Source organism: Camellia sinensis, chromosome 2 (genome assembly GCF_055761805.1).
Source record: "Camellia sinensis isolate YWXY chromosome 2, ASM5576180v1, whole genome shotgun sequence".
NCBI classification, from domain to species: domain Eukaryota; kingdom Viridiplantae; phylum Streptophyta; class Magnoliopsida; order Ericales; family Theaceae; genus Camellia; species Camellia sinensis.
In genome coordinates, this window is record NC_138962.1 from 49,038,702 (window position 1) to 49,060,700 (window position 21,999).

The following is a 21,999-nucleotide window of genomic DNA, read 5'->3' on the forward strand; positions in this document are numbered from 1 at the left end:
GAAATGTGGAACGCATCTTCATGACGTTCAATTTTCAAACCCCCAAAGTGATGTGGGATACCAAAATATGAAACGTGCCCTCCAAACACTCTATTGTACGTTTTTTACTAACATGGCTGGCATGTAGGTACTACATTTCAGGTAACAACAATATTGTTACAAACAACAGCAAGATACATGAGTAAATGAGTCAATTCCTTTTCAATAGGACTTCCTTGTTCATTAAAATAAATTTAGGACTGATTGATTCACAAGTTCACTTTTTGAAATTCATGGGTCAATCAGCCCTTTTTCAATTATTTATAAAACTAAAAACCCATCAAACTGCTTTTATTTATTTAATTTTTTTTTAAAAAAAAAAAAGTTCATTGTCATGTTATTTTGACAAACAATTCTGTATAAAAAAATTTATAGAAGAATGAACACTTTCCATTATATCAATGTTCACAATAGTGCCACAATCGTATCGTACCCTTCCACAAGTTCACAGTAGTGCCACAAAGATCCATTAGAGACCAAAATTATGCACAGAAAATAAAATAATATAAAATAAACATCTAACTGAAGAAAAAATTGCAAAAGCCTTCAAACAGGCTTACTGATCACTTGTTTTTTTTCCCCCTTGTTTCCGCATGTACAGCTAAACAAGCATATACCTCGACAAAAAATTATCATTCCAATGCTATGTTAAGCCTCATGGACCAGTTGTACCTTACCATTTTCATGTCAATGCCACATTGATCGATTTTACATATTTGTGCTTTTTATTATTATTCTTACTTTTTCTTTTTTTGCCAGTGTGGGCGGGCGAGGGACTCAGCTTGTAAGTGTCCTTAGCCGCTTTTCTGCAAGATTGGCAAGCTTGTTCTGCGGTTCTAGGACAAGAGCATGCTTGAAATCTGCAGATACCAGGAGAAACAACATGTTGAAGTGTGGCGAAACAATAAATAAACAAAAACAAAAATGCATCCCATGACAAAGGCTAAATCAACCTGGTGCAAGAGTGACTACTTGAACACAGCAAATTAAATCAACTGTGTCTACACATGTATATCGATATCCGAATCATGCATAAAAAGAAGGCATGCGACAATTGGCATCAAACAAAATGATACGTGTTCCTGTATTTAACATGTCAGACATGCCTAGTTCCCCCATGTTACATGGATAATTCAAGAGGTGACAAATTGTAATCAGTATATTATGTCATTCACTTTTACTTCAGGGAACAAAAAATATTTGGGATCATATGGAAGATTTGGCAATTCCATGGTTCAGTTACAAAAGTCTGCTCAAAGTTTCCTAGGTTTCAAGGATATGTCAAAACCTGTGACTTTTAACTGCTTTAACATTACCATTTTGCTTTAACTTCAGATTGATCAATAAAAAAAGAAATAACCTAAACTTGCAGAGTTACACATACCTGATACACACACACTTGAACAATGACAGACAATACCAGGAAAAAAACGCAAAAAAAGGAAAAAGAAGAAAGAAAAAAGAGATCTGAGCAAAAGACCATAAATAAAAACATTGTATGTAACTTGGATTCTCACCTTGAAGAGCCTCTTTATAAAAGAGAAGTGATTCTCTAGCTGTTCCTCGCCTCAGATATGCCTTCACATTCTGAAAAGGGAAAGGATAACTCCTTACAACATAATTAAGATAAAAGTTTATATGCTTGTTCCTGTATGTAATTAACATAACAGTTTAGATGCTTGCCCCCAGACAGGAACGCATATATTCTACATTTTCTTGCTTGCCATAAAAAAATACAAAAAAACAAATCCTGCTCAAGAATACCAATCCGTCTAGCGCAATGTCTACATCCTGTACATAAACACCCAGCCTATACAGCAGAAGAGAACAATACAAATATGCATCACAACTTATATAAATGATTAAACTTCCATTATGATTCAGAAAATTTCAAAAGCATCGGAAATTTAAAGCAGTATAGAAAATTTATGCTTGTTATGTTCAATCAGATTTTATTTGCAAACCCTCTAAAATACTACATTGGAAACAAGAAAGTGGTCACCTATTTTTTTTACAAGAATAAGAGGCAGAGGATGTTAAAAGTTGGAATTACAGTCAAGGAGCAACAAGGAAGAAGCTCGCTCTCTTGATCTAAAAATGAAATCCCTCAATAGATGAATGAACCAGATAACATGAAAATCTAGTTGCCTCTTCTCGGCAAAAATTAGTCAATAGTTAAAGATAACCTAGTTGGCTGTTAGTAGTATGGAGGCATTAGGATAATTTTTTAATGAAAGGGCAAAGTCGGCATATTAGTTTTTAAAAACTAATGACATCATCAAGTTCCATCCATACAAATGATTGAATAACAGAATGGAGCTATTGAATAATTCAAATATAACCCACGAAGGAGCACAGTGTAATATTTTGAAACTAATAAGGACAGTAGTATTTATCCTGATTGTCGGGAAAGATCATTGTAATTTATCCTTCATATATATATATACACACACTAGAAGGTATGCACACCCACCCACATGGGTGTGTCTTGTATGCTGTTATTCTCTGGGCATCAAGACACCAAGTTGTGTGTTTTCATATATCATACTAGAAAAGTAAAAATAATTTAAAATTATAAGAGTTCGCACCCCCAAACATACTTTTGCACCCCATAGTAATAATCCTGAATCTGTCCCTGCTAAAAGGTGTGCACACCCACATGGGTGTGCCTTGTATGTTGATATTCTCCAGGCTTCAAGACACCAAAGTTGAGTGTTTGCTTTATGAATAGTATAGAAATAGATGGATAGACAGATATACCAATCAACAAGAAAAAATCATTAAAAATGAGGGGGGGAAATCGAACAAGATTATAAAAGTCAACTATAAGAAAGGATATTCAATCAAAAGCGGCCTATTGCCCTATCTATTTGAGGCAGAAAAACCTATCATTTCAAGAAAAAGATAGACAGACATATAAACTAGTTTTTATTCAAATCACGACTCAACCCCTCACCCAGCCTACCCATCAATAAGATACGACAATCAAGAGCTAGCGTAATTCTACAAATGGAAATTTAACACTTCATTTGAGATGGAGATGGACAAAGCTGCTTATATATATATTATTTCTCAAGCAAGAGCATATGTTTTTCTATTTCTTTTCGAGTTTCAAACGTAGCATACTTATGGAATTTGAAAACTATTGAACATCATTAGTGTTAGAATTTACCATAAACCTACCACCACTACCACCTCACCTACTCCACTAAACCTAACCCACTACACCACTACCACCTCCACTTCACCTACTCTCCACCTACTCCCAAACACACTCCTATATAATAGGAATCCTTGTAATTGTAATATGAACAATAAACATTATATCAATCAATTAATCAGATATCAATCAATAATACATATATTTTTACATGGTATCAGAGCGAGCTTAAGAAGCTAGTAATTCTGCTTCCCCGGCGGGCGGCAGCCTCGCCTTGGCCGCCCGCCGGACCTCTACACACTAACCGTCTCTCATCTCTCTCTCTTTCTCTTACTCAAATTTCTGTCTCTCCTTCAATCTTGCGTCAGCTACGGAGGAGCGTCGAACCTGTCAAGCGTGTATTCATCAAGATCCGTGGGCGATAGTTTCTTGTCGGCAGACTCGTCCTTGCGCGGCTCTTCCCGATACGTCGGCGGCGCAGATCCGCTGGGAGGATGGACACCGCAATCTGCTTTCTCCCCGACGAAGACCTTTGAACTGTATTCGTACCTACTATACCGTGGTGAAGATGAAGCATCTGAGTCTTTTTCTCCTTCTGTGCCGTATAAATTATTTTGTGGTTTTTGACCACCAACAAAAAAAAAAACATTTTTGAGCCGAAGTTGCCGTAACCCATCCCTTTAGCGTCGTCAATCAAAGAATTTGGTTCTTGTGATAATATCTCATTGTTTGCTGGTTTTACTCTATTTGTCTGTGCCACTGGCGACACTACCAACTGCTCGAGTTTATGACTAGGAAGCTCTCTTGGAGTGAATATGAAGGGGCTGCAGCTATGTTCAAGGTTATGAGAGAGAGCCCATCCATACCCGAAACCTCGTCACCTGAAGGCAAGGATTTGGTACTAGAATTGTGGTTAAAAAATTGGCAGAAAGCAGACCTATGCACATGGCCACACACTTTCCACACACTCCTGTTCCCCCACTCAACCTTTCATTTACTTTATCTATGCCCCAAGATATTCCACTTTAAAAAAAATCCATACGCACTACCACAACACTCTGTGATTTCTTTATTTCTTTCTTTATTTTTTTTATTATTATTTTCTTTTTTTTTATCTCTTCTTTTTTCAAACATAATCATCTCCCCTCATCCACTTGTATATTCTTTTATTATACATATCTTTTATTATTTTAATATTTTAAACTATGTTAATGTCATATCCCCACTCCATGATACCCATATTCATATTATTATTATTATTATTATTATTATTTTCAAAAAAAAACAAAAAAAACAAACCACACCAAACAAAACAAATCCAAAAACACACCTCATTTTATTCATCTCGGGGCTCACCCCGATCACCATTTTACATCCCAAAAAAAAAAAAAAAAAAAAAAAAAAAACCCCACACCCACAGCGAGATTTTTCTTCTCTACTCTGCTGCAGGTCTCTTCTTCTTGCCTCCGTCCTGGACGGCCCTTGACGGTGTTGCCTCCGTGTTTCCTTGTCCACCGAACACGTTCACTCCCCCATACTCTTCCACTGCAGCATATGGCGGCCCTCCAAAACGGAACATCACGTTGGCCTTCCGCTTCAGTTCCTTATTTTCTGCTTTCAGCACACTTATCTCTGCTCGCGCATCCTTATACATGCGTTGGAGCAGAGCCAGTTGGGCGTTTAAATGCTGCACCTCATTTGTCCTACTCTGCAGCCGGTTCGACAAGTTTGTGACCGCCGTCATGCTTTCCACACATGCCTTCAGAGTATACTGATTGGCCTCAATATCAGTTTGCACCGCCATTTTTTGCTCCACCGACCGCATCGGAAAGTTCAACGGAGCAAAACCAGAGGTGTTTAGTTGAGGTTCACTGGCCACCGCACCAGTTATTTCTCTTGTGGGCTCGTTCAGTTCTGGAAAGAGCGTGAGCAGACCACGGGAAGAGGAGGCCATGTTTTGGGTAGCTGGACGGGAAGAAGAGGCCATGTTACTGAATGTTTCAGAGACGGGTTGGTTACAGAGTATTACAGAGTTTCTCTCTCAGGCAAGGAAGAGTTTTTCAGAAGATTTTAGCAGGTTTTCTGCCTCAGCCTCCGCATTGATTTATATAGAACATGACGAAGAGGCCGACACGCGCATCATGCGCCTCTCAGCGCTCGCCGACAACATGGGCGCTCCTTTTGATGGCACGCCTTTTTATGGATTGGGCACGCCTTTTGATGGCACGCCTTTTGAAAGATTGGGCACACCTTTTGAGGGTGCGACTTTTTAAGGGGTCCGACAAGACTCTATAAACTGTCCCGACATTTGATACCGGTTAGCTTTTTCAAGGGTCCGACAAGACTCTGTAAACTGTCCCGACATTGATTCCGGTTAGCTCCTTTATGGGTCCGACAAGACTCTGTAAACTGTCCCGACATAGATTCCGGTTAGTTTCTACAAGGGTCCGACAAGACTCTGTAAACTGTCCCGACATTGATTCCGATTAGTTTCTACAACGGTCCGACATGACCCCGTAAACTGTCTTCTACAACGGTCCGACATGACCCCATAAACTGTCTTCTACATCGGTCTGACACCACCATACAGTGTCCTCTACAACGTTATGACACCCCCATACAGTGTCCTCTACAACGTTATGACACCACCATCCAGTGTCTTCACCAATGGTCTGACACGACCATACAGTGTCTCCTATCCTTTTTTATTTTTATGTATTTTCTTGTTTTGTTCCTCTCTTCAAACTCAAGTTGGTTAGTTTCTATCCTCCTTGAGTTTGCGGGGGGCTGTTAGAATTTACCATAAACCTACCACCACTACCACCTCACCTACTCCACTAAACCTAACCCACTACACCACTACCACCTCCACTTCACCTACTCTCCACCTACTCCCAAACACACTCCTATATAATAGGAATCCTTGTAATTGTAATATGAACAATAAACATTATATCAATCAATTAATCAGATATCAATCAATAATACATATATTTTTACAATTAGCTAGTCCCCCACCTTTTTATCAAGTGATATTGCCTTACTGCAGTCCTCCACAGCTTCTCGAAAGCTGCAATAAATGAAATCAAGTGGTAAGGAAAGCCTTCAGATGCAGAGCAACAAAGTGATGAAGTTCAGCAGATAACAAAATAGATGACATATCATACCATCCTAATTCTAAATAAGCAGCAGCTCGGTTGCCATAATAAGTTGCATTCATCTCGTTCAACTTTATTGCTTCACTGTAGTAACTCACAGCCTTATTCCACTGTCGTCCCTTAAATGCAGCATTTCCCTAAAATGGGATTTGTAAATATTAAAGAATTTGCCACAGAATAACATACTTATTAAGTTAAATCTCATCTCAAGGTTTCAGTAAAAACTTTAAAAATGATTATTAAAAAAAAAGAAAGAACAGCCAATGGAACTGTAAGTGATTTTGTTACACATTTTTCAATAACAGCCCAAATTTTTAGCTTTTTTCATTCCTTGATTTAGAAGGAGATAATTATTTTGCTTAAGATAATGTGCTTACATAAGATAATACATTAAGTTAAATTACATAAGCACAATTATAAAAAATATATAGTAACATCCCTTGCATAACATAGTGTAAGAAGCTTAATACATTAAACGATGTAACTAGCACAATTATCATAAATACATAGAGGTAGCCCAGCACAACATAAGAAACTGAAAACATTAAGGTTTAGCTTTAAAAGGCCATCGTAGTATATTTATTGTTTTAAATAAAATATAAACCTTAGTTGCACGAAGCGGGAGCGGGAGTGTGGAATCGTAGACATTTCAAGAATCATTAGTTGGGAGCGTTTGTATATATTTTAAATAATATATAAAAATATATTGTAAGATTATATTTTTTTATGGGACTATACATGTAATAAATAAATAAGAATTATAAAAAATTATATGTTAAAATATTCTAATTATATACTTCTATTAGAATTTTTTTAATTTATTCTAAAATATTTTTATTACTTTTTTATCTATTTATTCTAAAATATTTTTGTTAAAAATTATTTGTTTTATGTTATTTTTTTAAAAAATAGCATAATAACATTAATTCAATAAATATAATATATAAATAAATACACATAAATTTATAAAGATAATATATAATATATAAATTAAAACATATATATATATAATTTATAAAGGTTATATAATATATAAATAAAAACATATATTTATAAAAACAAATATATATATGCATAATACGTATTAAAGGTTATATAATATATAAATAAAAACATATATTTATAAAAACAAATATATATATACATAATACGTATTATATACATATATATCTTTAATCTGAGAAGAGAAGATCAGAGAGAGACGTCGCGCGAAGACTAGCGAAGAGGAGAGAGAAGTCGCAATGGCCTGTGTGCGACTTGCGAAGCCCAGCGAAGAGAGAGACGTCGCGAAGACCAGCGAAGAGGAAAGAGAAGTTGCGATGGCCTGTGTGCGACTCGCGAAAACCAGCGAAGAGGAAGGGAGAAGTCTGCGATGGCCTATGTAGGTCTTGCGATGGCAAGCGATGGAGCTCCGACTAAGAAGAAGACAGATTCGTGATCATATTCGCGTTTCTTTTTCATCAAAATCGCGATTCTTCAACGAATTTGAGTCAGAAGCATAGAATCGCACTTCTAAGGAAGAATCGTGAGTAGCATGAACGATTCCTGCTACTAAGATATAAACTATAAGAATAAATAATTTTATTTAATTTATATGTAAAGTAATGGTTTATATATATGATAATTTAACACAATTCTTATTAGAAGTTATTTCCCAAAAATAGTTCTTTATACCATGCATTGCACGGGTCAACTGCTAGTTCACAATTACAAAATGGGCTGGAAGAGAACAAACCTTTTCTTTCAACAGTTCAGAAGCATCCATGTTGCCATTCATATCTGGCAATGAAGGTGAATTGGAAACAAGGCTAACTTGCTTTTGAAGAGATGAGTACATATCCAATACAGTATCAAGAAGAAATTTATCAGCTCCATGGAATGCAATGAAAGAAACAGAGATTGGACAACCGTCATGATTGCCTAATGGAATGGTAACCTGGAATAATCAGTTGCCGATAAAATAAAATAAAAAAAGGAAATAATCAGTCAGAATAATATGACCATAAAAGTGGCCAGGCTATTATAACAAATTAACAGAAAAACAAAAGAGCTAGGCCAAAGGAACCAAAACATATGAAAATGAAGACTAAGATATGAAATTACCTGACAGCAACCAGACATACTTGCTATGCTAAGTAGAGCAGATGCTCTGTCATGGAACTCAGCAGAGAGACCTTTCTTTGAGTTAAGTTTTAACGGAGGATCAGCAATTGTGGGCAATACTAATATTCCATCATCCTAGGACAACAAATAAAGACAAATGGAGCATAAGGTGCAACTAAGGCTCTGTTTGATTAGAAAGAAATAAATGATGAAAGGTGAAAATGATAAAAAGTGAAGTAAAAGAAAAGAAAAGGAAAAGAAAATATATTTTTTGTATGAAATTGATTAGGATGAAAATTTTACAAGAAAATATGAAATCTAATTATAAGTAACTACTTTTATAACAAATTTAAATTTTCTAGAAACTAGAAGCTTAGTTATCATGCTATTATGAGTTGTACAAGAAAATTAATTTTCTTGTGTAACTTTCACCACTTTCATGCCAAACAAACTAAGAATTTTATTTTTTTTTTCTGTTTCCTTCACTTTCTACCATTTTCATCCTAATCAAACTAAAGCCTAAATGAATGGTTAAAGAAAAATCAACTGAATGAATAAAGTCACAATAAAAAAATGACCATTGGGTACTGCAAACACATAGTAAAAGAACTAATGTATCAAAGCGACCCTATCAAACATCATACACAAATTAGACCAATTTGGGATGTTCCTTGGACCATATACCAGGAATATAGTCCTCAACGAATCGAAACCACATTATTTATGGGAACTCCAGCTCATATTTTTTTGGTAACCCTTCTGGCCTCCTAAAGATAATAAATATTACATTCTTTCCATGCAACTTCACATTGGAATCACATATTTCCAAGGGACTGGGCCAACTTTGGTTGAAATATAGGAGTGGCAGAAATAGCCAGATTCTTTATTTCTCTCCATGAGAATGAAATATGGCTCTCGATCAGTGCCACCCCTCCTCCAAGTTGAATGTCTTTTGCTCGATCTGAACAATTCACTGACGACCTCCTCTCCACTCTCCTAAGAAAAAGATTATTCAACACTTTCTGATACGGAAAACCAAAAGTTTCTCATGTTTCATATATTGTTATCGTTCCATCACTATTTTTTGGTTTTAACTTCATGCATACATCATTTGGCTGCCCTAATAGTACGGCTTCTTGATGATTTAAGCCTTTTAAACAACAGGTATAGCACAAATCCAAATCTCTAAAAGTGACACAGCTTGGGCATTTGTCTTTCAGCTTGTGTTGTGTTTGCAAGCTTCCGATGAATTGTGACATTTAAGCCCTTAACATGGTAATGGCCATTGATCTACCCTTGTTAATTCTAGACTGACACTGATTTCTTGTTGCGGTTAACACTGGACCAATTTTTGGATTTGGTCGAGCTGTTTGATAAATGTGGATATGTTCAGGGTTTTCTTTTTGCTTTTCCTCTTTCGTGTACTGATACATTCTCTTAATACCGTCTTTTAATTAAATCTTACTTATCAAAATAACACTAGATACCTGACCAGAAGAACAAGAGTTAAAGAGGCCTATCACTCTAGACAAACCATTCACCGCACCAAAATAAATGATGTCATTCCCAGCTTGAGAATGTGCATCTTCTCTTCGCACATGCACATCATAATAATTTGGACGACTATACAACAGGAACACAAAGACATGTATCTGATACAAGACTTACAGTGTAAAAGTACAAGTTATATATAGTAATGACTACCAACAATTAAAAGTTAGGGGTACCTTCAAGAGAATTTGGAGAGCCGATCTCATTTCAGTTCTGACTTTATATAAACTTTTAATGTTCTCATATGCAGTGCTAATTGCTGCACGAACGCGATCAGAGACATCAGGTCCTAATCTGGGTTTGGTTGATTTAACCCATTCTTCATGATTTGTTTTGAATTCGTATCTGAGAAGCAGTTGAATGCAGTATAAAGGTTGATCAGCGTAAAATCAAGGCCTCAATTAAATGGCTGGATCACAATGCAACTCAATAACTGTTAAACACTAGGATTGAGACTATGAAGCGCAGCTAAATTTAAAATTTCACCCATGCATTGTAAGTTCACATTAACACTAGACAACTGAAAAAAATTTATCATCACCTGTATGTTAACATATTTGAAATAGGTTCCGGCCAAGTGAGTCACGACAATTTCACTACCATACCATCATGTCTATAAGCATGAACACAAACAAGCAAATGACGAACAATACATGTCACAGAAAGTTATTGTATGCATTCAGTGGGCAACCAACTGCTCTAAAAAAAGTCACACAAACACTTGGAATCTTATACAAAGGAAGACAAAAACAGAATCTATTTGGTAGCATGCTCCATCACCACCAAGTTCCCTCCAATGAGCAGAAAGTATTTACTTACAGCATGCACCAGTTTGGATGCTAATCAAACATAATGGACTTCCTTGGTTCAAATTCCAAACTCAAGGGTTTGGTGAAAGTGAAAGGGATGTTAATTTATTGCATGATGGCCACAAGGGTGCTCAAAAAGGAAGAATAAGGAGGATGTCTTAGGCCACAGATTACTGCCCAAATAATAAAATGTAGTGCTAGTTTATCATGAGTCACTAACTAATTAATGATCCCTCAAAATGTGTACTCTAAAATTTATATTCCGCACCAAACTATTTATTTATTTATTTTATCGCTAACAAAAGGAAATAAAGTAATAAATAGTTAACAATAAATATGAAACTCCATAAAAACATGAATTCAACAAAGATAATCAAGAAAGTTATCAATGTCATGTGATCGTGCAAAACAGTGATCCACATACTGAATCAAATTATATAAAAGTAAAATTTTGCCCAAGTGCCACAGTGCAACAAAAAGGCAACCCTCAGAGCACTAATTCCCTTTCCAAGGGATATATAGCATTAGAACCAAACAAAGCACAATAGAACATTACTTCAAAACTTTCCGAAACTTACTACATTCCACCTCATGCCATCACCTGCATCTCCTCACACAATATATAACAACTCTAGAAGAGTTAAAATCTCCCCCATCCTGTAATACACACCTCAAAGACACATCAGAAACATCAAAATTCCTTCTAAATGGAAATAACCTACCACCCACACCTCCTTATCCATAGAAATCCAAACAAAGCCAATAACCTCACCTCTAATGCCTCCACCTCAAACCAGTCAGGTTGCTAAAACCTAACTCCCTCCCTTCCCCTTGACACTAATTTATGATTGAGAACTCAAGGGACGTGTAATCTTAATAATACATGAAAACCTTGTTGCACATAAACAGCTTCAGCGAGAAACTCAAAACTCAATCAACATAAGAACAACAATATGAATATAACATTTGTCGCACTATCACACATGTTTATTGCATCCATTAAGTAAACTATTTCAGAAATCCCAAGTAACTGGCAAAAAGGCTTCACTGAGCAAAGTTCCATGAACACAATTATGATAGCAACATAACCTAAGCTTAGTTCATTTTGCTAGAGTGTCTCAAATACTATTACACTGTCATGGATAATGCAACTTGTGTTGTTCACTATCCTAAAAAATTCTGCTAACCTAAAACATGATAATCTCAATGGAAATTTGCCTAAACACAATAATTCTATAGGGTACCTAGAGGACATAAATCCTACGCATTATGATCATCACTTGATTAGACAAATTTTAATTTACACTGACAATGTTTCATTTTCTACAACCCATGGACTAAGGAATGGCGAGGTGGAGCTGTTGGCTAAGAGGGGGCTACATCCCTCAAGTGTGTTAGGGTCATAACTTCCCCCTTATTTTGGGTTTAAAAGTAGTTTTCATTTAGGGATTATAGTTTTTTTTTCTCTATTTTGTTTCATGGTTGAGGATAGAAGTCTTGTCCATCTTTCTACATGAGCAATCATTTTCAACAAGATTTTTTATTTTCAGTCAAACACCACATCTGTATAGCTAAAGATCAACATGGTTGAACACAACCATGAATCAAACCAAAAAATAAATTATATAAATTCAAATTCAAAATTTTATGATTAAAGACCATATGCAAGAAAAGAGTAAAATATAACATGAAGAGAGAAAGAGAGGGAAAAAAAAAATTGGTTTGGGGGGGGGGGGGGGGGGGGGGAACCTGTCTATGCAATAAGGAATAGGGGAATACATGTAAAATTTGAACCACATAATCATATAAACCCCAATAACCTCCAAGATCCAACAAAAATTATACTTCCAGCCACAAAAGATATTTTTACTCTGTGTGTGTCTGCAATCTGCATGTGTATCGATGGAACATCCATAAAATAAACAAATCATTTAATACCTTTGTAGTAGAAACATCACAGAAGACAGAGCTTTCAAAGTAGAAATTCCATTTTTCAGGTTTGTTGACTCTTCATGGAAACCTTTTAGGCTAGACACGTTTGAAGCAATATACTGACCAAAATTTATATGCTTTGGTGGCTGGTCTGCACAGTCAATGAAGCCAAAAGAGATGAGTTTCAACATCATTGTCACATTTTTGGCTAAAACACTATCATCACATTATGACACCCTCAAAATCTCGTAGCAAATTAAGACCTTCACATTAAATTATCAAAAAGAATGCAACTGAAAAATGAAATCATGACAGAGATACTGGAAAATCTGCAACTTACAGCCAGATAAATTTTCAGTCACACAGCTAACAACTTGTACAGTCTTCTGCTTGGGAACCTTAGAAAGCTGGAAGAGATCATCAGCTACAATAAAACGTCTTGTCCTTCTGGGTTCCACCTGGTTCAATTGAAGTAAAATGTGCCCAACACGATGTAAAATAGATGGATCACGAGCAAACCATCCTGAAAAATTATCATTGTTACATATAGCCTATCCTCAAGTACAGTACACAAATCTAAACATACAGACATATACTATTGGAAGCAGCAATACTATACCAAGTACACATAATGAACATGTTAACTCCCAAACAGCACAGAAAGAACAACCACATCATATACCCATCAACTACTTGAAGTGGCAATAGTTCAAGAAATGATTTTAATAAGTTAGCTCACTCAGTCAGTCCACACAAGTTAGAAAGGCAAGTTTCACAGTGATGAGATTCATTCGATGCATGAAGCTAAACACAAAATTCACATCACAGCTTCATTGCATGGAGCTAAAACACAACTAAGCAGAAACAAACATGTATTATAGTACAAAAGGTACTTGGAACTTCCATCTGCATGGCTGTTAATAAGAGTATGAAAATAAATGTTTTGCCACCATTAAATAGAAAATAAGACAGAGAATCTTTAATACATACCAACAGTGTCTAGACTTTGTGTATTTGGCAAAACCCCAAATGTAGATACAACTCCATGAGATGGTCGGAATCCAAGGATACCACAAAGTGATGCTGGTGTTCTCACGCATCCAATTGTATCAGTACCTAAAAAATTGTGAGTGTTTACTGATCAGAATGCATAATTCAGAACCAAGATTTAAAAAATAATAGCAATAAAGAAATGACAATTACATATGGGAAGAGGAATTGCTTCAATGGCTACCAGAAAAAGAAACAAAAAGGAAAGGTAGCAAATCCAAGGATCAATACATGGGTAGAGATGGACATCACCCTGATAACCAACACAGCATCCTGTGGACTGTTACCATAAGAAAGTGAAAAAACTACTCAAATCATTATTCTTGAAATCGAAATAATCATGCAGCTAACAATGTTATCACAATCAACAATGCTATAGAAGATTTCCACATGCATATTAAAGAGTAGCCACTGCAATGCTTGATAAGTGGTAACAACAGTCGATGTTCAGATTAGCTATAAAATGGGCAAATTCCAAGATTATCAAAAAATAAATTCATACTTAGGGTATTGAAGTATGATTAAAGGGTAGATTTCCTATGAGTCTTTATGGAAGTAACATATCATTTCCTGGAAGCAAAGAATCCAGTTTTGACATTGCTCGTCTCCAATGAGAAACAAAAGCCACAAGGAACCAAATAGATTTATCCATCCTCCTTACCTCAAACTCCATTATCTCTTCTTTGTTTTTCCCTAACCAAGAAAGAATCAGCTAAATTGCTGGCAAGACCTGAAACGTGATTTTTTCGTATGGGTTCTGTGTGAACTCTAGAAATTAAGAAGAAATTTAATATATTAAGCTAAATCCCAAATAAATTTGACTGCCAGATATTCTGGCTTGCTTTTGCAATACAGCTTTTTATATATTAAACAGCTGGGTGAACTGGCATGGCACAGCTAAGTGATGCCAATATACAATCAAACAATGACAAAAGTGAGCAACACACAGTAGGCCCTCCAAAACATCAACAAAGCACCACAATTTTTGCATGTTAGTTGGAGCACACAGGTCATCGCATTGAACCCCATTTCAAAATCACATCAAAAAGTACTGAACCGAAAAACCTAAAGCATAAATGGCATCAAATTCACAACAGAATCAGCAATTCCCTCATCCTATGCAAATATAAGCCCTTAATAGATGTCATCAAATCCATCCCCACGCTCAAGCACACAAACATAAATTCTCTACATCACCAACTACAAGAATAGGAGAAACCAAAAATAGTTGAGAAAGGAGTAGAACCAAAGAGCTACACAAGGAAGAAAATTGTAAACTAAATTTTGAAAAAGATTTGAACTATCGATACAAAGACAATTGTTTTAAAGATTTAATACTGTTAAATTCAGTTCAAAATTCAAGAAGATAAAGGGAAAAGGGGGGGGGGGGGGGGGGGAAGAGTTAACCAAGTAGAAAAAGGAAAATAAAAGCAAACGTGAAAGTTTAATCTCACTACGTGAATTAGATTGGCTATTATAACTTGCAAATATTCCAAATTTTATTATCTACTCCACCATGATGATAACAATCAAACAAAGTACATTAAAGTGATACCTACACAATGTTGTTCATGATTTTGGCATGGCTGAAAACTTCACAAAAAAAAAAAAAAAAAAAAAAAATCCAACAATCTCATTTGAAAATTAAAAAGAAAAAGAACAAGAAAAAAAAATAAGATGTGATAGAAACAAAGTCATTTGAAGCACTATATCTTTCAATCTCCACAAACATATGGACTGAAAAAACATACAACAGATCCATCCAATATTTAGGACAGTAAAAGTACTAGGGAAAAGGAGAACAAGATAAATGAGTACCAAATTCCCCATTACTAAAATTTAAAGAAACCATCACAAGAAACTGGAGTCAAAAAGTTCATTTAAGTATTCAACGATACAATATTCAAGTATCTAAAGCTTGAATAAAAAGAAAACATACCAATAGCGAAGTCGACAAGTTCAGATGCAACAGCCACAGCTGAACCACTAGACGATCCCCCGGGAATATGGGATGGCATTTGTGGGTTACTTGGGGTTCCATAATGCACATTCTCTCCAGTTATCCTGAAATGGCAACCAAACAAAAATTATCATGTACTTCAACTGGCCTATCTTTCCCATAGAGGAATTACAGAGTTAACTGAGAGACAATCCCCACCCCAGCCTCCCCCGACAATCTTCTTTTCTTGGTGAACCAACAAAAAGGCAACAAAAAATGCAGTATTAGCAACTCCAACCATACTCTTCATTTTTCACTACTTAAAACATATAATTAAAAAAAAAAAATAGTATATTCTTTATATTGCCTAATTCCTTTTTTTAATCTATGTACTTCCATGTTACTCTTTATTTTACCTGTTTAACGAGCCTCCAAGGCTTTTCAAATGTAGCTACCTTGAAGAATTTTATTAAAAAAGATATTGTAATAGCTAGCTCATTGGAGGGACTAAAATATGATGAAACTAGCTAGGTCTTGTTAAAAGAGTTCCTTGGAGATGCTCTTAGAGCAGCTCCAACCATACTCTTCATTTTTTTCACTAGTTAAAATGTAAAAAAAGTACATTCTTTATTTTTCCTTATATGCTTTTTTATCCATGTACTCCGATGCTACTCTTTATTTTACCTATTTATACACAAACTATTTAAAGAGCCTCCCAAAGGCTCTTCAAATGTAGCTATCTTTGAAGAATTTTGTTAAAATAGCTATGGTAATAGCTAGCCTGTTGGAGCGATTAAAATGTGATAATGTTAGCTATAATAGCCAACAGGCCTCATTTAAAGAGAACCATTGAAGGCTCTTCAAACCCCAAGGAACACTCCCTCTTCTTTCTTTCCATCTCTAACCTTGACGTGACATGCCGTAAAACACTGTCAATCATAAATTAGTTTGGATAGAGAGCTAGATAGAGAATAGTGTGTGAATACTCACTATAGCGGCTAGCTAAAATAAACATTGTAATTTTTCTCTCTTTTTCTCTAACAAAAAAAGAATACTACTGTTCGAGTTGCTCTAATTAGAAAGAAAGGCATACCCAAAAGCCAATTCATCCATGACAGTCTTGCCAACACAAGTAGCCCCATTCTTCAACAGAGCTGTCACCACCACCGCAGTCTTCCCGGAAGCCTCATGGGTCCTCTTCCAATCCGGGTTCCCAAACCCAGTCACATAGTCTTTCACATCAAAACTGCCATGAAAACAACACACCACAAACCCCAATAAAGCAACACCAATAGCTTTAACTATACGCATACAAATCTACACTATACAACCATACGCATATATTCAAATGAGAAACAAATTAGAGGGCTACAAACATGTCTTTAATCGCAAATGTTAGGCCATAGAGGGGTTGTCGAGCGGCGGGAGGCGGCGGCTGAGGAAAGGGGAGAAGCTCGAAGCGTTCGATGAAGGCGCCGAAGTCTTCTCTCTCTAACTTTGTCGCTCTTAGTCTCCGCCGCTGAGTCTCGGCGAGGATCAGAACTCCGGCGACGCCGACACCGATCACGATCCACAGCTTGGGGTTTGAGACATGAATCTTGCCAAGACTGAATTGTTTCGACATGATCGAGCTGATTGATCAGAGAGGATGTTTAATTTAACTCGTTTGATGAGTTCTTGTGAAGAAAAAGGCTGGGCAAAGAATAGGGTTTTGTCAGGGTTTTACACAGTGAGAGATATAGAGGGGTAAGTTTTGGAGAGAGAAAGAGAGAAGGGGCTAGAGAGAGATGTTTCGTGCTTCTCTCTTCAGCGGGAGAGAGAGCACCGGAAAATTTGCACGTCGTTACATATATTTAATTTTTAGAAAAAGCCAAAAAGCTTTTTATTTTTTTATTTATAAAAAACAACAAAATAAATGAAAATTTCTATTAATAATCTTTGTAGTTTAGAATTTGTGACTTGACATTTTAATTGTGATACATTTAATTTTAAAATTAATTCTTATTTTAAATAAAAATAATTAAAGTTAATATTGTTTCATTTCAATGACAAAATTCTCAATTTGATAAAATATAAGAGCATCTCCAACTCATTTTCCATATCTTCAAATATGGAGGATCTTCTCTCAAAAACAACTCCAACCCATCCGATGAATTGATCCTCTAAATATAGAGGGAGGATGAAAAAATGGAGGAGACTCTAAAACATTATTCACTCTATATTTCTTAATAATATTCGAAATAACTTTTAATGTGTAAATTTAATTTTTATAAAATTGATATCAATAAAAAATATGAAATCATACCTTTAAAATGAGTATAATATTAAATACGTTTTACAAAAATTTTAAAATTAAATATTTATTAATGAACAAAAATTACTTTTTTATTGGAGTTTGAATGAAGGAAATGAAGGTTTGTGGTTGGAGTTTGAATGAATAGTGACCTCCTCTATATTTACTTTTTGAATAAAAAATATTATTTTCATCCTCTTGAGAAGAGGATGTGGTTAGAGATGCTCTAAGGGGTGGTTTTGGATATTTTAAATAAGTGTACTTTTTGACTTTTTATGAAATATGGGTTGAGTTTGAAGTGATGTGATAGAGAAACGATGTGACTTAAATAAAATGATAGGACTTAAATAGGATAATGACTTTTTAATTTTTTTAGTATATGCCAAACAAGGCCTAAACTAGTTTGACAAAAATAAATATGAAAAAATTTATTTTTGAATTTTTAAAAATTATTTCTACTCACCAAATATAAAATTATAAATCTTTTACATTTTTATTTTTTATTTTTTTACCAAATTAATTTTTAGTATGTGTTTTTTATGATAATTATGTAATAGGTGATTATTTTTGTTGATATTTTTTTATGATTATCATGAAATAGGTGATTGCATTTGTTGTTAATATATTTTTTTATGGTTATCATATAATTGATAGTTATTATTATTTTTTATGTATAATCAATTGGTTTAATATATGAAATATTTTTAGTTTTTTATTTTTTTTAATTTAATGGATTAGTTTAATAATTATATCAATATTGTCACCATGTTTGACTTTTGAAAAATAAAAATTAATTTAACGAAAATAAATATCAAAAAACAATTATTCTAAAAAATTATTTCTACCCTCCCAAAAGATAAAGTTATATAAAAATTATGTGTTTTTTATTTTTTTCACCAATTTAATTTTTAGTTTTGTATAAAAAAATTAAAAATAAATTATGAAAACCAAACCAAACATAACTAAAAAAAATTCTAACATTATTTATTAAAAAAAAGGCTATTATATTTTAAATAATATATAAGTTAACCAATACAAAATAAGTTGTATGCTGATTTTGTCTTCTAAATGAAGTAACAATATCTTCAATTGTTTTTATTTGAAAAAGTATTTAAAATTTAGGGTCAAATGTATTACAATTGAAAGGTCATGAACCAAAGCGACATAAGTCGCAAATTATATGGACGGTTAATGTAATTCGTCCTAAAATAAATTAGCAAAATGAAAATTTGAGTATATTATTCTACTAATATAAATTATGAGTTTTTAGTTTAAAATTCTGATATTATAATTTTATAAGATAAATAATATGAAACATTGTCATAGTAGTTTCGGGGTCTCCCAACGTTTTCACAAATAAATTTTCAGTTCTCCATAGAAAAATTTCAATTATTTACAAAGACAATATCTTTGTAAATAATTTAAATTTCTCTAATAATATTATTGAGGGACGTTAACTAATAAGAAAAATATATTGGGCCTCTCCTACTATCCAAATTTAGATATAGATGTTTCACAAATTTTTCTTATAAATTACATTTTCTTTCTCATTCTTTAATAACGTCAAAATTTTATTGGAGTTTTTAAACATATCAACTTGCACATTCGTACCGTTCAAGTATTAACATATCAACTTGCACATTCGTATCTTTCAAGTATCAACTTTGAGTAAAAGCACATTCGTATCTTTCAAGTATCAACTTTGAGTAAAATTTTAGTTAAAATCTTTATATATAATTTAGAACAGTCAAATTCTTATTATTTTTCTTAATCAATAAAATATACTTAGATATGATAGTCATGTCGACCCAGTGCTCCATGTGCCATGAAAAAGATTTTCTTTGGGATAAGTCTATGTTAACTAGACTATAGGAGTTTTTGTGAACTTATCAGACTATAGGAGTTTTTGGAAACTTATCAACTTTTTATTTATTTTGAGTCATATATCACCTCTCATATAATTTATTTATAAAAATACAAAATAAATTAAAAAAATTAAAAAGTTAACCTTCTATCAATTTCTCAAAACACTCCTATGTTACATGCGTTGGTTAGTTGGAGCACGAGAGTTAGGCCAAGTTTGGGATGTTCCAAAAAATCCAAAAAGCCAAAAAGTTACTCAAAAAGTTAAAAAGTTAACACTATTCACCAAAAGTCAACAATTACGGCTGCACAACTCCCAATTCAAATTTTTCCCTACAAATCAATTTTTACAATTTTTTATTACACATTTTTCAATAAAAAGTCAAAAAGTTAACCCAAACATCCATATTTTCAACCTCAATTTTTTAGTTCAAAAAGACAAAAAGTATACTTATTTAGTTTTCCCAAACTTGACCTTAGTATAGCGATTTGACATGCCTAATTAAGCTTGACAATGGATGGTGCCCTAAAGTGGTGGGAGAAAAGAGGAGAGATCAAAAACTTATTTCAAAATAATGTAAAAAAATAAAAAATAAAAAAAAATGATTAAAAATGTTTTGAAATCAACTGCTTTTTTTTTTTTTTAAATGTGAAAATAATATATGAAATACATTTTAAAAAGTAAAAATAAAAAGTACAAAAAGCTTTAACAAACAAACCTCTAATTTGGCTTGGATCCCTACATGTAAGGAATGGAAAACTCACTTTATATATTACAAATGATAATGTTCTCAATTTTAAAAATAACTCATTGTTTTGAATGATGAACCACTATGTTCAGTTGAGTTTTTAGAATGGTCTGGCTTTGGTCCAATCCACTATCGGACTGGACCGTACTGTTGGGCCCGTGGGGGCCTACCACGGGTCCCGTTTTAAAAATCTGAACCGTTTAATACGTAGAACTCTTTGAGTACTATACATCTGTAAAAAATCACGTTCATCGGATATCGATAGTTATGTGATCAAATCAGTTTTGTATAAAAAAATGGATGGTGAATAAATTAACAGTTGACAAAAAACTGATTTGATCATAGCTATCGGTATCCGATCAACGTGATTTTTTATAAGCATATAATAATCGAAGAGTTCTACATATTGAACGGTTCAGATTTTTAAAAAGGGACCCGTGGTGGATCCCCACGGACCCAACAGCACGGTCCAGTCCGATTGTGGACTGGACCAAAGCCAAACCCTTTTAGAATATATATATATATTTTTATTTTTATTTTTGAAAATTCAAAAACATTCTGTACAAAAAATTAGTAAATTGGGACACTTATCACTAAATTTGAAACATATACATATTTACATATTTTTATGAATTTCATTCCAAGGGAAAGTTATGATACACACTCTTCAAAATGTATTTACCATTTGCACTTTATAACTAAATAAAAAAATGACATGATTCCATACTTTTTGAGTTACAATAACAAAAACAAAAAAATTATAACTAAATAAAAAAAAAAGGCATAACTCTATATTTTTTGAGTTATAATTATTAAAAACAAAAAGTATAACAAAAGATTTCAGAGTCATATCTAAAATATTATCATAATTTTAAAAAATATTAATCATAATTAAAAAATAAAATGGCATAATTATAAGTGCATACGATCACAGACAGATCTAGAATTATGATTTTGGGAGGACCAAAGTACGTTTAATCTCTAACCAATAAAATTTGAAGTTCAATACCAATTTCTGCTAACATGAAAAAAAATCAATAATGTTACAATAAAATATTGAACTATATATTCCTTATCAACATAGTTGAGTACCTAAAGATGATCATACAATTGAGAATATTTTTTTGCCCATATTCACTTACAAAAAGTAATAACTATTTCTATATGCATTTATTTATTAAAATTAGGCATCTTCAATTGAGATCAACGCACATTCAAAATATCAAAAGCATGAATGACAGAGTCTACATCAAACCCTTAAGCAATGTTTTTTCAATGTACGTAATCAAGTTGCAAATCAGAAAACCATCTTCCATCCTATTGCGCAATTTAGACTTAACGAGTTTCATAGCT

General features: G+C 33.9%; 1 protein-coding gene across 1 annotated transcript; it reads right to left on the reverse strand.

The window, feature by feature from the left end:
* Window positions 1-407: 407 nt before the first annotated feature.
* On the reverse strand, window positions 408-17,613 carry TOC64-V (translocon at the outer membrane of chloroplasts 64-V). Its single transcript, XM_082914311.1, has 13 exons — window positions 17,118-17,613; window positions 16,835-16,987; window positions 15,742-15,866; window positions 13,743-13,868; window positions 13,093-13,275; window positions 12,759-12,903; window positions 10,188-10,356; window positions 8,461-8,595; window positions 8,093-8,293; window positions 6,367-6,494; window positions 6,218-6,269; window positions 1,557-1,626; window positions 408-899 (listed from the first exon to the last, which is right to left on the reverse strand). Exons 1-13 carry the CDS (start codon window positions 17,363-17,365, stop codon window positions 817-819), a joined length of 1,818 nt encoding a protein of 605 aa, XP_082770437.1. The 5' UTR covers window positions 17,366-17,613; the 3' UTR covers window positions 408-816.
* Window positions 17,614-21,999: the final 4,386 nt, after the last annotated feature.

Coding starts and splice junctions, on each gene's coding strand:
- TOC64-V (XM_082914311.1), bottom strand. CDS start 17,365: ATGTCGAAACAATTCAGTCTTGGCAAGATTCATGTCTCAAACCCCAAG. Junction 10,357..12,758: donor GTGATGTTTCTACTACAAAG/GTATTAAATGAT, acceptor ACTGCTTCTCAG/ATACGAATTCAAAACAAATC. Junction 6,495..8,092: donor CTGAACTGTTGAAAGAAAAG/GTTTGTTCTCTT, acceptor ATCCCATTTTAG/GGAAATGCTGCATTTAAGGG.